Source organism: Amblyraja radiata, chromosome 18 (assembly GCF_010909765.2).
Source record: "Amblyraja radiata isolate CabotCenter1 chromosome 18, sAmbRad1.1.pri, whole genome shotgun sequence".
NCBI classification, from domain to species: domain Eukaryota; kingdom Metazoa; phylum Chordata; class Chondrichthyes; order Rajiformes; family Rajidae; genus Amblyraja; species Amblyraja radiata.
In genome coordinates, this window is record NC_045973.1 from 16,705,963 (window position 1) to 16,721,087 (window position 15,125).

General features: G+C 42.7%; 1 protein-coding gene across 1 annotated transcript in view; it reads left to right on the forward strand.

Moving 5' to 3' along the window:
- Nucleotides 1-15,125, forward strand: part of bsn (bassoon presynaptic cytomatrix protein) — a 322,179-nt gene that overhangs the window by 186,252 nt on the left and 120,802 nt on the right. The window contains exons 6-7 of the mRNA XM_033036746.1: nt 1,428-3,549; nt 3,954-5,047. Coding sequence (XP_032892637.1) covers nt 1,428-3,549; nt 3,954-5,047 — 3,216 coding nt within the window. The remainder of the gene's footprint in view (nt 1-1,427; nt 3,550-3,953; nt 5,048-15,125) is intronic.

The window sequence follows — 15,125 nt, forward strand, 5'->3', positions numbered from 1 at the left end:
TCTGATTATATTCGTCAAGCCTCCTATCATCTACAAAAATCAATCCATTAACAAGATCAATAGTTTGCATTCAATTCCATGAACTTTATTTTAGTTAACATTTTCATACATGGAACTTATTGGATGGCTTTTGAAAATTTATGTAAGCCAGAACTGACGGCACTTTAGTAACTACTACTTGAGGTACTTTGTCAGAAATTCAATTGTTCATTAGTCATGAATCATGACAGTCCTTTACAAATCCATCACAGCTCTCTCTAATAGCTGAAATTTCTCAAAGGGCGCAATCACAATGTTTTTAATTATACGTTCCAATAGCTTTCTACAGCAGCTTTTAAAGTAGCAGGTCTATAATTTCTGGATGTTCTTTCACATTGTAATAATGGAATTACATTTGCAATTTTCCAAACTTAAAAAGTCACAATTTCTGGATGGAGAGAACCGTGGAAGATTATTCCTAAAAAATTCACAATTATTTTTAACACCTTTTAGAATCCTGGGATTGTGAGTCTTTTACATCATAATTTTTTTCTTAATTTGTTTGCTTGCTAATATTAATATTAAAGAATTCCAGTCAAGGGTTCCTTGCTAGTTTCCATTAGCTTATGGATAAAGCATCACAGATGGTCTGAATTAATAATCTCGGTGATTTTTTTATGTCATTCACTGGAGATGAGGCTGCTCAAATGTTCTCTTTCTCAGTTGCATGAAGCCAAAACATTTACAAAGGTGCATTGCATCACATAATATGAGGGAAATATGCTGATGCATTAATTAAACTTTGAGTGATGAGAATAATTTGAGAATGTCAAAGTGAGTTGAATGTTCACAATAAATTACATAAAGAGATTATTTAAATAAAATGTAGATCATTAATGATCTTAAAAACTGTCCAGTCTCACTAATGTTATCTTAAAATTGAATCTTCAGCTTGGAGTGCTTTGGAGAGCAAAGAAACTCATGGAGGACTGTCTCATGTTGCTTTCTTTGTTCTAAAGGGCTGAAGAGTCGATTTTATACATATGTTTATTCTGCTTTCATTTTAGTTTTCAAATTGTTATTAATGCTGCCAAATAAATAAATGGTTGTTGAAATCACAAAGATTTATTTCTAAAAAAGTTAATCACAGAAGAAAAGATGCTCCAAAACAATTTACGTTATCACTGAAAACGTATTGATTTTTATTTTGGTCGCAGATGCGATTTTGTATATGTTTGGAGTCACAGCCTGAAAAAGTAGTGTGTTGCATGCTGTTTCTGCTAATTTGATAAGGCAACCACATTGGCTTTGATTTGAATTTTTTTAGTGGGTGGGGGGGGGGGGGGGGGGGGGGGGGGGGGGGGGGGGGGGAATGGGTTAAAGTAATTAATTTATGGCTAACGTCAACATGATTTGATGTACAGAAAATTTGCGCTTTCATATTTCAGGTTGGAATCTTACAGCAAAGCACTCTGAAGAAAGTGAAAAGAACACTTCCAAGTCCCCCACCTGAAGAAATTATGCATGGTAGTGTACCACTTCATCCACAGTTATTTGGTTCCTCACTGCCTCGCAAACGGGGACCCCTACCTGACCAGATCACTCGTGATAAACTCCTAAAGGATATCAGTCACGAACTTGAAAAAGTAGAGCAAGAATCAAACAAACTTCAAAAAAAACAGGCAGAGCTTGATGAAGAGGAAAAAGAAATTGATGCAAAACTACGATACATCGAGCTGGGAATCAATCGAAGGAAGGACTCTTTTGTCAAAGATCCAACAAAGCGAGATATGGGTTATGTACGGGGTCTGGGGGAAGACAGGGATTATATGTCGGACAGTGAAGTTAGTAATGTCAGAATGTCTTCATACAATAGCAACAATGTCGTAGCTAGACCTCACACTGCTCCAGTTAATCAGTACTCTGAATTTTCAATAGCCCAGCACCCAACCACATCTCATTATCCTCCATTACAGGTCACTCCTCAGGGTATGACAAACTATCAACATGGAGGATATCAACAACTCCATTATGCAGTTCCCAATACTTACCCATCACAAAACAATTATCAGTCTCATCCCACTTTACATTCTCAAAACACCTTTCAGCCACAGCAATATCCGCAGAACACAAACTACCAGACTGACAGTAATTTACAGAACATGGTTGGATTTCAGACACCTAACCAGTACAATACTCATACCACCTATCCAAATCCAGGTCCCTTCCAACCTGCTCAGTATCAGCCACAGGCAAACGTCCCAACACAACATCAGAAGCCAAGGCAGACATCATTGGCTGATCTTGAACAGAAGATACCCACCAATTATGAAGTAATTGGTAACACAAATGTAATTATTTCTGCAGCTCCATCTGAGAAGGTGTACACAACGACAACAGTGAGTAACAACTATGACCAATACAAGAACACAGAGTTGAGAGTTGCTGATAGTGGAAGTGCAATTGAAAGTCCTTCAACTAACTATTCAGTGGATTCCCTGTACGCAAACCTAGAGCACAATATTTCTCGCAATTATGTTATGATTGATGATATAAGTGAATTGACCAAAGAGAATACCTCAGCAACGGAAACTCAGAAAGTAGAACCACCTCCACAACCTAATAATACAAGACATGTAAAAGAAAAGAATGACTTCATGGAGACAACCAATTCTAATAGAACCCATGCATACAATAAAGCTGGTGATGACTCAGAGGAAGACATGTATGACCCCCAAGTAGCAGACCATCGAGGAAAGAATGGATACCAAAGGAATTCAGATAGCCATGGCAGAATATCAAATAGCTCAGGTGGATCGCCCTATTACTATGCAGATAGCAATCATAAACATTCCCCCCGAACAGACAAGCACAATTCTTCTTATGGCTCTCAAAAGCATCCATCGAAGCAGCAAGCTCCCGCCGTGGTGTCAACCAAACGCAGCAAACACAGAAAACAAAATATAGAACAGAAAATCTCCAAGTTTTCACCGATAGAGGAAGCTAAGGACGTAGAATCTGATTTTGCTTCGTATCCTACAACATCAGCAACAGGGAACACTGTAATACTGAAGGCACAGAAGCTTCAAGATGAGATAACATATGGTCTCAAGAAGAATATTTATGAACATCAGAGATATACTGGTCATGGCAGCAGAGAATCGCTGCAGGATTCTGAGAGAGGCTACAACAACGGCAACAGATCAAGGTCTTCCTCAATGTATGGAATGGATAAGTCTGGAAGAGAAGCTGCTAGTCCTCGAAGTAAATCTTATGAAAGGGATGCAATGGAACGGTCTCAAAAGGCAGGAATGGGCCATAGTCGACGTCCGATAAGAGCTCAAGCATCCCAAGACGAAGGTCCTTTGAGTCCTGTGGGAAGTCAGATGAATGCAAGACACTCTAGAGAACCACTCCCACCAAACGTTGTTGACAGCCGATCTCAGTTTGGCTCTAGCCACTCCCTGCCTGATGTGCAGGATGGAAAAGAGACATCACGTAGCCATACTTACAGAGAGGATGACGGTTATGTCATGGATGATATGCACTGTGCTGTGTCTGACAGCGAAGGTAAAGAATATCACTGGTGATCACATCATCTTAACAAAGATCATTTAGAAAGCATGGCCAATGCAAAGTTTTCATCAAAAAGAAACATCAACAGTGTAAATATCTGCATGTCTAAAAGACTTAAGTCTTGCATTTAATGCCTAAATGACTGGCATGTGCCTTTATTTATTTCTATGCACTTTTGTTTTAACCTTAGCATGCTACACAACTCATTGTTTCTATTGGTGGTATGTATGGTCAGTGATGTGTTTTGTGGGGTTATGTAGTGTGTCAAGTATCTTATCCTGGTACCCGCTGGCTGCATGTGATAAGCTGCCTGCATTGAATCATTGCATGGCTACAGTCTTGCTACCATAGGCACAACAGGAGAACAAATGACTGTAATATGTTTTTCATTTTTGAAGCCTATCACTTGGGCCAAGAGGAGACAGACTGGTTTGAGAAGCCAAGGGAGCGTTCTAGGCATTACGGTGGACAGTCTTCGTCACAGAGACGTGGCTACCGAAGCCATCCACGGCGTGACTATGATGAGCCAACAGAAGACTCATGGCACTCGGCAGATCGTTCACAGTCACGCTATTCCTCGAAGGAGCACCAGAAGCAGTCTGCATATCAGTACGGGGAGCCTGCCCGCCATTCGTCACGCCATGCAGTTGAAGAACCATCTCGAAAGTCATCGAGGCAGCAAGCAAAAGAGCAATTTCGCCAAGAATCCCGGCAATATTCTCAACAGCCTTTGCCGAAAAGAAGCCAACAATCGGAGCAGAGATCGCAACGAGACGCTCACCTCGGTTCTGCAGAATGGACCCAGCCTCGATCATCTTCCGGGCACCATGTGGATGCTGAGCCGCCACGAGCCCAGAAGCACTCGCAGCAACAGCAACAGTTAACCAGAAAACAGGCAGAATCTCCATCCCCCCAACAGCAAGCACGGACCCAGCACAGTCAGCCTCCTCCAGCACGGCAAAATCATTCACAGCAGCCGGCGCGGCAGTCAGCGTCACAAGCCCGACAGCCTCAACCATCCCAAGTGCAGTCACCATCACAAGTACAGCCGCAACAACAGCAACAGCGCCAACCTCAGCCACAGCAACGGGCACGGCAGCCTCAGCAGCAGCAGCCTCAGCAGCAGCAGCCTCAGCAGCAGCAGCCTCAGCAGCAGCAGCCTCAGCAGCAGCAGCCTCAGCAGCAGCAGCAGCAGCAGCAGCAAGCACGGGCTCCGCAACAAGAGCCACGGCAAACCCAGCAGCAGCAGCAGCAGCCACAACAACAAAAACAGCAGCAACCACAGCAGCCGCCACAGCAACAGCCACAGCAACAGCCACAGCAGCCGCCACAGCAGCAGCCACCACCACAACAGGCACAGCAGCCGCCACAGCAGCAGCTGCCACCACAACAGGCACAGCAGCAACAGACAGTTCAGCAACCAGTCGGGCAACAACAGCCTCAACCTCAACCTCAACCCCAGGCACAACAGCCACAAACAAGGCCTACCATGGTAATTTTTAATGCATGGTTTTTATCTAATTATCGATAATTAGAATAAAAAATGTAACAGGTATATCATGAAATATAATTTTAATTTATGTTTTGCTTACATCCTCTAAAAGGCAACAATTCACACTACAAATGATTTCACAGGTGCCAATAGCTGTCTAATTTTTCATCAAGCTTGCCATTCCTAATGTGAAGTACCAAAATTAAATGCTGCATGATGATTCCCCTGTACAGGCATCACAACATGTCCAATCCTGTTCTGCACACATATTGATTGATTGATACCTACAGGATTGGGATAAGGAGTGATGGCTGGCCTAATATCTTCCTGCTGTTATAAAGTTGTGAGCCGAAGAAAAATCAACTTGATCATGTTTCAATTTATTTTTTCAAAAATCCTTCATGATACTCTCATTTTACTTCTTCAGATATTTCCTGAGCATGTTTTTTCAGTTTCACGATTATTAAAATTAAACAATAGATGCAGGAGTAGACCATTCTGCCTTTTGAGCCAGCACCGCCATTTAATGTGATCATGCTGATCATCCACAATCCTGCCTCCTCCCCATATCCCTTGACTCCGTTATCTTTAAGAGCTCTATCTAACTCTCTTTTGAAAGCATCCAGAGAACCAGCCTGCACTGCCCTCTAAGGCAGAGAATTCCACAGACACGCAACTCTCTGTGGGAGTCTGTGGAAGTTGTGATTGCTTTCAAATTGCAAAAACTAAAATTGTTACAAGTTACATTTTCCCCCTGGGCTATTATGACTGGTACTAATGTGGATCCATACATGCTAATATTGATTAAAAAATTGGGTTCTGAGGAATAATTCTCTCAGATTGAGTTTTATGACAAAGCTTAATTTGATTAACTACTTTAGCTACCAGACTGAGGCAATTATGTAGATCTATGTTCTAAATGCTTAAATTGCATAGGTCTGTTCTCTCTTGCACACAAACACTCAGACTAAATTATTTAGAGTTTAGAGATACAGAACGGAAACAGACCTTTCGGCCCACCGAGCCCATGCCAACCATTGATCACCCATTTACCCACTTTCTCATCCACTCCCTACATACTAAGGGCAATTTACAGAGGCCAATTAACCTACACACCCACGCATCTTTGGGATGTGGGCGGAAACCCATGCCGTCACAGGGAGAACGTGCCAACTCTACACAGACACCACGCAAGCCATTTCTGAGATTTCAGTAATATTAAATCTTCATGCATTATCTGGAGATTAAAGTAGGAAACAAATTCAAGTAATTATTTTCTAAAATATTTGGTTAAATAGGACAATTATTAGCATTTTATTATGCAGTAACATGCACAGTACAAACCCCTTAATATTTCCAAGAATTTATCTCCTTTTATTTCCAAATCTTTTTTCTGATTTCCTCAAACAGGTCCATAAAGTAAATAATACTGCAGCCCTATCTTGAGGCAGCAAGCTATTACTGTCACACTCTTCATCTTTTATAACTGCATTATCCTCAGCTAATCTTGCTATAAGTAGGAAGTGCAAGAAAAGGAAGCAGTGAATTAAAGGTAGAGGTATGTGCAAGGCAGAAGAAGCATAAATAACTGTTGCCTGAGTCATAAGTTCAAGGAGCAGAATTAGGCCATTCGGCCCATCAAGTCTACTCCGCCATTCAATCATGGCTGATCTATCTTTGCTTCTCAACCCCATTCTCCTGCCTTCTCCCCATAACCCCTGACACCCTTACTAATCAAGAATATCTCAATCTCCACCTGAAAAATATTGACTCAGCCTCCACAGCTGTCTTTGGTAATGAATGCCACAGATTCACCATCCTCTGACTAAAGAAATTCCTCATCTTTCTAAAGGTACGTCCTTTTATTTTGAGGCTATGGCCTCTGGTCCTCGACTCTCCCACTGGGGGAAACATCCTCTCCACATTCACTTGTTCCAAGCCTTTCATGATCAAGTCTCCTTGACTGGAAACAGATCAGACACAGTGCAAAGTATATAGCATAAGTTATTTGATGGATGTACTTGGCATGAAAATGTTATGGTTATCTGCCTAAAATGTAAAAAAGGTTGGTACTTTTTTGTGTACCAAGGAAAAGGTCACCCATTATATTTGCAAGTAATTATGCTGAGGCATGTCAGAGCATTGATTACTAAGTCAGAATTCAATCACCTCAGACTATTGTACATATGAATGAAAGTATCACACTGCAAGGTGTTCCACAGGGAGCAGCTATTTTTAACACCTTCAGGAGAAAAGGTGGTTCAGATGATAATTACTCATGAAAGCCCCATTCCCCAAACACGTCTGAACGTACAACAAGATATTTTACTTCACGATGCCTCCAACAAATGTATAATTTTCCATGTTAAATGCAATCTCAGCAGGATGCTTCACCATCTTGGGATTCAGTGTCAATGAGATGTATAAACTACTGTTGCTAATCAGAATTTTATTTAATGAAGCAAGCTATTAGAGACCAGGAGATGTAAAGAAAGTGACGATATTACACGATAGGCAAAGACCGTGCAAACGTTTTCACGGATTGTGCTGTGTTTGATCCATGTTGCAATATGCTGTGAACTTACATCCATAACCTTATGGTGTGGGATGGTTAATCCAGGGTTAAATTATCTGACTTTTCCCCATCAAAAGTTAGTTATTCTGGTTATTTAGTAAAAATAATAATTGTTTACCATTTTTCATAATTCTTAAGAAAATTAGTGCTACCAATGCATGTTTGCCACGACTGAGTAGGTCTGTGTGGGATTTACATTTGTTCACCAGAATCCCAATGTACGACCAGTCACATAATACTATCCATTCAAACAAATAAGGTATTGCATCAAGCTTATGTCTCCCTCTCTTTTCCAAGTAATTTAGCTCTCTGATAAAAGATGTTGCTCTTTTTCCCTCCAGCTCCTCCTTTTGTGAATTTTGTGAATACTTGAACACCTAAGTTTTCATTTCATGTTTGAAATCTTTTGAGCAACTTATAACACAAATAGAATTTGATATTCTTAATTTACCTTTACAACAACTAATTTTACCCCTAACCACAAACAAGCTAATTTCAAAAATATTTATTGCTATAGTATTAATAATTAATTTACTGATTCATTTAAGATGTGTTTGTGCCTTCCTGTGGTTGGAATATAGCCACTATTTGGGATTACATCTCTAAATATGACAGTCCCAATGTATTCTCACCTTGCTTCCCATCTTTTATCCTTCATAACTTTAGCCAAACAAATTCATGTTAGCCTATTGATCCATCACAGCAGTGTTGAGTATATGTCTTGACTTATTTTTGAACAGTGTCTAAATTATTCACTGTTTTGACTTTTGTTTTTAGATCCATCCTTGTCTTGCTTCTCCCTTATTCCTGTAATCTAAATTGCTCTCATGCTGCTGCCCCTGAAATCTCTGCAGCTTTCCAAAGTTAATTATTACCAACCTCAATTTTAATCATTCACGATTGATAATTGTGTCTGAAGCAAATATGGCATTCTTTCCCATAAGCTCTTCTGTGCCTCTTCCTTACATTTATCTTATTAGATATTAATTAAAACCTACTTTATTGACCTGGTAATCCTAATTCTTTATCTGCATCACAGATACATTTTGAAACAAATGTTAAAATAATTTCTGTAGAGCATTCTGACGTTTCATTATGTCAAGATGCTCACAAATTAAAGCTGTTTTTACCACAGAAGAGAAGACATTCTCTGAAAAAAGAGGACAGCTCCCCCCAGTTTCAGGTGCGACTGAATATTTGCAGATTTTGTAAGAGACAAGTAAACATTATCCGAAAAAGACTGGTATCTCTACCTCCTAGTTGAGTCTAGATCTTTGCAAGATCCAGGTTATGTCATCAGCGTTCCTATCAATATTTTAAATATTAAAGTTCCTCATGAATAAACTATCCATCCACTCTCAACATAGGCCTCACAGATAACTCAATTATTGAATATTTGTTTCAGAGCCCCTGTATATGTGAGACACATATTGCATTACAAAAGTATGCAACATGTGTACATTATTTTATCGCTCTCGTGTGAACTAAATACTGAAGCAAAACATTGTAACATTTGTGTAGTCCCAACGGCTTTGCACTCAAAACTAAATGAAGATGTCACTTTTGTGAAAGCAAAGTGCAAAGAAAACCTTTTAAGCCAACTAAAGAGTTACAGACAAATGTGGCACCTGATATTTGCATTTGAATTGTTGATACGGTACTGTACAGTCATTTTCCTCATTGTTTCCTTGTAAGATAAAGGTGCATTTTATATTACAGCATGGATAGCTGAATAGATGACACAACAAAAGGCTGTTCTCTGGCTAATTCACCCCCAGGGCATTGACACATCAAAGGGTTTTCTGAATCACTAAATCAGTGGCTTTTAATAAAACCTCTGCCTTTACATGATCCTACATTTGTTCTGCAAGGTCAAAGAATAATTTCACTGCTCGATGAGCTGAAAAATAAAATCAATAAATGCACATAGTTGAGTGATTATTGGGCTGATTGCATCCATGAAAAAAAATAGTGTATTATTCTAGAGCACCTAAATTTCCAGGAAAAATAATTTTGTTATGTAGAATCTAAAGGATGAAGCTGTCAAGCAGGTTTGTCAGTATGTGAAAAAGACAAGATGGTTTAACATTTTTAGTTTAATTCTTCACCAGGTCTACCAGATTATCACTAAATACCTCTGTCTTCAAAGGATTTCTGTAATTCTGGGTGTAAAAATGGAATAGAATATTGAAACCCATTTACCCTTTAACTGTCAGACAGCATGGACACTGGCCCTTAGCCCAACTTGCCCATGCTGACCAACATGCCCCATCTACACTAGTCCCACCTGCCTGCATTTGGCCCATATCCTTCTAAACCCATCTGATCCATGTTCCTGTCCAAATGTCTTTAAAACATTGTAATAGTACCTGCCTCAAAAACCTCCTCTGGCAGCTTGTTCTTAAACCCAGCACCCTTTGTGTAAAAACAAAAGTTACCCTTCAGGTTCCTATTAAATCATCACCCTATACCCCCCCCCCCCCCCCCACCCCACACATCTCCTTAAATCACCCTTCTGTGACTTTACACAACTTCCAATCAACCATCTTCCATCAAAACATTTGATGGGAAATCAATCAATCAATCCTCTTCTGAGCCTTCTGAATAATAGAGATAATAAAATTATCACAGATCATTTCACATTTAAGTTCAATTAAATTGATCTGAAACATAGCTGCCTCTTTAGGTAGTCCCATGGAATGACTTCCACTCTCGTTCTGTGGGTTCTGCCGTGGCTGATGATGCCAATGAGGGCAATACGGGCTGAAAAGATGTAGTATGAAGGGAAGCTGACCAGGAATATAAAGAAACATAGAAACATAGAAATTAGGTGCAGGAGTAGGCCATTCGGCCCTTCGAGCCTGCACCGCCATTCAATATGATCATGGCTGATCATCTAACTCAGTATCCCGTACCTGCCTTCTCTCCATACCCTCTGATCCCCTTAGCCACAAGGGCCACATCTAACTCCCTCTTAAATATAGCCAATGAACTGGCCTCGATTACCCTCTGTGGCAGAGAGTTCCAGAGATTCACCACTCTCTGTGTGAAAAAAGTTCTTCTCATCTCGGTTTTAAAGGATTTCCCCCTTATCCTTAAGCTGTGACCCCTTGTCCTGGACTTCCCCAACATCGGGAGCAATCTTCCTGCATCTAGCCTGTCCAACCCCTTAAGAATTTTATAAGTTTCTATAAGATCCCCTCTCAATCTCCTAAATTCTAGAGAGTATAAACCAAGTCTATCCAGTCTTTCTTCATAAGACAGTCCTGACATCCCAGGAATCAGTCTGGTGAACCTTCTCTGCACTCCCTCTATGGCAATAATGTCCTTCCTCAGATTTGGAGACCAAAACTGTACGGATAGTAAAGGATAGTAAAAGCTTATTTAGATATGTTAAGGGAAAAAGAGTAGCAAAGTCAAATGTGGGTCCCTTGAAGGCGGACACGAGTGAAATTATTATGGGCAACAAGGAAATGGCAGAAGAGTTGAATAGGTACTTCGGATCTGTCTTCACTAAGGAAGACACAAACAATCTCCCAGATGTACTGGAGGACAGAGGATTTAAGGGGGTAGAGGAACTGAAAGAAATTTTCATTAGGTGAGAAATAGTATTGGGTAGGCTAATGGGACTGAAGGATGATAAATCCCCTGGACCTGATGGTCTGCATCCCAGGGTCCTCGGGGAGATGGCTCTAGAAATAGTGGACGCATTGGAGATCAGTTTCCAATGTTCAATAGATTCAGGATTAGTTCCTGTGGATTGGAGGATAGCTAATGTTATCCCACTTTTTAAGAAAGGAGCGAGAGAGAAAACGGGGAATTACAGACCAGTTAGCCTGACTTCGGTGGTGGGAAAGATGCTGGTGTCAATTATTAAAGAGGTAATAATGGGACATTTGGATAGCAGTAAACGGATTAGTCCAAGTCAACATGGATTTATGAAAGGGAAATCATGCTTGACTAATCTTCTGGATTTTTTTGAGGATGTGACAAGTAAAATGGATGAAGGGGTGCCAGTGGATGTAGTGTATCTAGACTTTCAGAAAGCCTTTGATAAGGTCCCGCATGGGAGACTGGTGACTAAAATTAGAGCACATGGTATTGGGGGTAGGGTGTTGAAATGGATAGAAAATTGGTTGGCAGACCGGAAGCAAAGAGTAGGAGTGAACGGGTCCTTTTCAGAATGTCAGGCAGTGGCAAGTGGAGTGCCGCAAGGCTCGGTGTTGGGTCCGCAACTGTTTACCATATATATTAATGATTTGGAAGAGGGAATTAGGAGCAACACTAGCAAGTTTGCAGATGACACAAAGTTGGGTGGTAGTGTGAACTGTGAAGAGGATGTTAGGAGGTTGCAGGGTGACCTGGACAGGTTGAGTGAGTGGGCAGATGCGTGGCAGATGCAGTATAATATAGATAAATGTGAGGTTATCCACTTTGGCGGCCAAAACAAGGGGGCAGATTAATATCACAATGGGGTTAGGTTAGGTAAGGGGGAGGTGCAGCGAGACCTGGGCGTCCTTGTACATTGATCACTGAAAGTTGGCTTACAGGTACAGCAGGCAGTGAAGAAAGCTAATGAAATTATGGCCTTCATAACAAGAGGATTTCAGTATAGGAATAAAGAGGTTCTTCTGCAGTTGTATAGGGCTCTGGTGAGACCACATCTGGAGTATTGTGTACAGTTTTAGTCTCCTAATTTGAGGAAGGACATCCTTGAGGCAGTGCAGCGTAGGTTCATGAGATTAATCCCTAGGATGACGGGACTGTCATATGAGGAATGATTGAAAAGACTAGGCTTGTATTCACTGGAGTTTAGAAGGATGAGGCGGGATCTTATAGAAACGTATAAAACTATGAAAGGCTGGACAAGCTAGATGCAGGAAAAATTTTCCCAATGTTGGGCGAGTCCAGAACCAGGGGCCACACTCTTAGAATAAAGGGGAGGTCATTTAAGACTGAGGTAAGAAAACATTTATTAGATTAGTTTCCTTTATTTGTCATTCAGACCTTTCGGTCTGAACGACATTTCGTTGCCTGCAGTCATACATATAATAATAATAATAAATAACAAAACACACAATAAACACAAATTAACATCCACCACAGTGAGTTCACCAGGCACCTCCTCACTGTGATGGAGGCAAAAGTCTTAAAGTCACTGTCTCTTCCCCTCCTTATTCTCCCTCTGCGCTGAGGCGATCCAGGCCTCCGATGTTGTTACTCCACCAGGCGATGTTTAGTCAGTCCCGCGGCTCAACCGAGCTCCGCGGCCTGGGGTGGTCGAAGCTGCCGAGATGTCGCCCTCCAGTCCAGCGGACGCAGCTGTTGCCGCGGGAGCTCCGGAAAAACAGGCACCAACCTGTGACCTGCGAGCTCCCGACGATGTCGTCCACTGGCCCGCGGCTGAGCCCCGGATTCAGGTTGCCGCCGCCGGAACGCCGCCTCAGCCACCGGAGCACCGCCTCAGCCTCGAGTCGGGCTGCCCTCACCGGAGTACCATTTCAGCCCGAGTCGTGCCGCTGCCACCGGAGCACCGCCTCAGCCCCGAGTCGTGCCTCTGCCATCGGAGCGCCGTCTCAGCCCCGAGTCGTGCCTCTGCCACCGGAGCGCCGTCTCAGCCCCGAGTCGTGCCGCTGCCACCGGAGCACCGCCTCAGCCCCGAGTCGTGCCGCTGCCACCGGAGCGCCGTCTCAGCCCCGAGTCGTGCTGCTGCCACCGGAATGCCGGAACGCCGCCACAGCTCCGAATTCGGCCAGCCTCGCATTGTAAGTCCTGGCTGGCTCTGCCTCTGGAGCCTCGAGGTCGGTCGCAGTTGGAGGCCGCCAGCTTCGCCATTAGGCCTCAGCGCAGACGGAGGCAGAGAAGGGGGGATACGACAGAAAGAGTCGCATTCCCCCGATGGGAGAGACAGAAAACCATGTTTCACCCCCCCCCCCCATACATAACACAACCTAATAACTAAAATCTGACTAAAACAAGACAAAAAAACCAACAACAAAAAGTTAAAACAGATGGACTGCAGGCGAGCCGCAGCCGTTTAACAGCACCGCCACTTCCGCACCCAGAGAGTTGTGAATTTATGGAATTCCCTGCCACAGAGGGCAATGGAGGCCAAGTCACTGGATGGATTTAAGAGAGAGTTAGATAGAGCTCTAGGGACTAGTGGAGTCAAGGGATATGGGGAGAAGGCAGGCACGGGTTATTGATAGTGGACGATCAGCCATGATCAAAATGAATGGCGGTGCTGGCAAGAAGGGCCGAATGGCCTCCTCCTGCACCTATTTTCTATGTTTCTAATTGTTGCATCTTGTCATCAGTTCACCTCATGGTTTGTTCCCTCATTTCACCATAAGAAATGGTAAGTGAGGGCTGTCATGACCAGCTAAGGTTGCAGAGTGAAAAATTGTGAAGAGATTCCATGCAACACCAGACAAAATCTCACAGTGTGAATTTTAATTACCGTAGTTCCTTCTACATTTGAGAATGACAACACAGAATCCCATACAATTTATCGCAACTGTGTTGGTGTACCCTTGCTCTCTCGGGCGAAAGAAAGGTGCTAGTTATCCAATCAGGAATTTTTTTTATTTTACCCCAAAATATTCGGAAAAGGGAACAGTCTGAGTAAAAGGTTAATTGATGTTTTGCTTAACTTCATTACTGCAGAAACACAGACATTTTGGGCACCGTATCTGAGGAAGGATGTGCTGGCTCTGGAGAGGGTCCAGAGGAGGTTTACAAGAAATATCCCAGGAATGAGTGGGTTAATGTTTGACTGTTTGATGGCACTGGGCTGTACTTGCTGGAGTTTAGAAGAATGAGGGGAACCTCATTGAAAGATACAGAATAGTGAAAGGCTAGGATAGAATGGATATAGAGAGGATGTTTCCACTAGTGGGAGAGTCTAGGACTGGAGGTCATAGCCTCAGAATTAGACTTCCTTTAGGAAGGAGATGAGCAGGAATTTCTTTAGTCCAAGGGTGGTGAATCTGTGGACTTCTTTGCCACAGAAGGCTGTGAAGGACAAGTCAATGGATATTTTTACGGCAGAGATAGATAGATTTTACTTCGGAGTCACGTGAGTGACTACGTGAAGAACCCCGCCTGGACGCATGCGTGTCATATCGCTACACGCATTGCAACGAGTCACAGCAGGGGGAAGGACGTTCCCCTTAGCGGCAGAATTTAAAAGCTGGGAACAGCAGGTAAGGAGACTGCGTTCTTTCCACTTACTTTATCACAGGTGGAGGCATGGACAGATCCAAGAGAAACAAGAAGGCTGCGAAAAAGCTGGCGGGGGAGAACTGCGGAGTTGCGGGCAGCCAGCAGCAGCCAACGGCACACCAATCTCCCATAATGGGAACAGCTGTGCCCGACTTCGCTCCCGCACCGGCCAAATCAACACCACGGCCGGGCGGTAAAGCGAAGCAAAAAACTGACAGAGTCGTTGACTCCGATGAGTCCGACTTTGAACAGCCGCGAGCGGCCAGTGCCCGTGAGCAT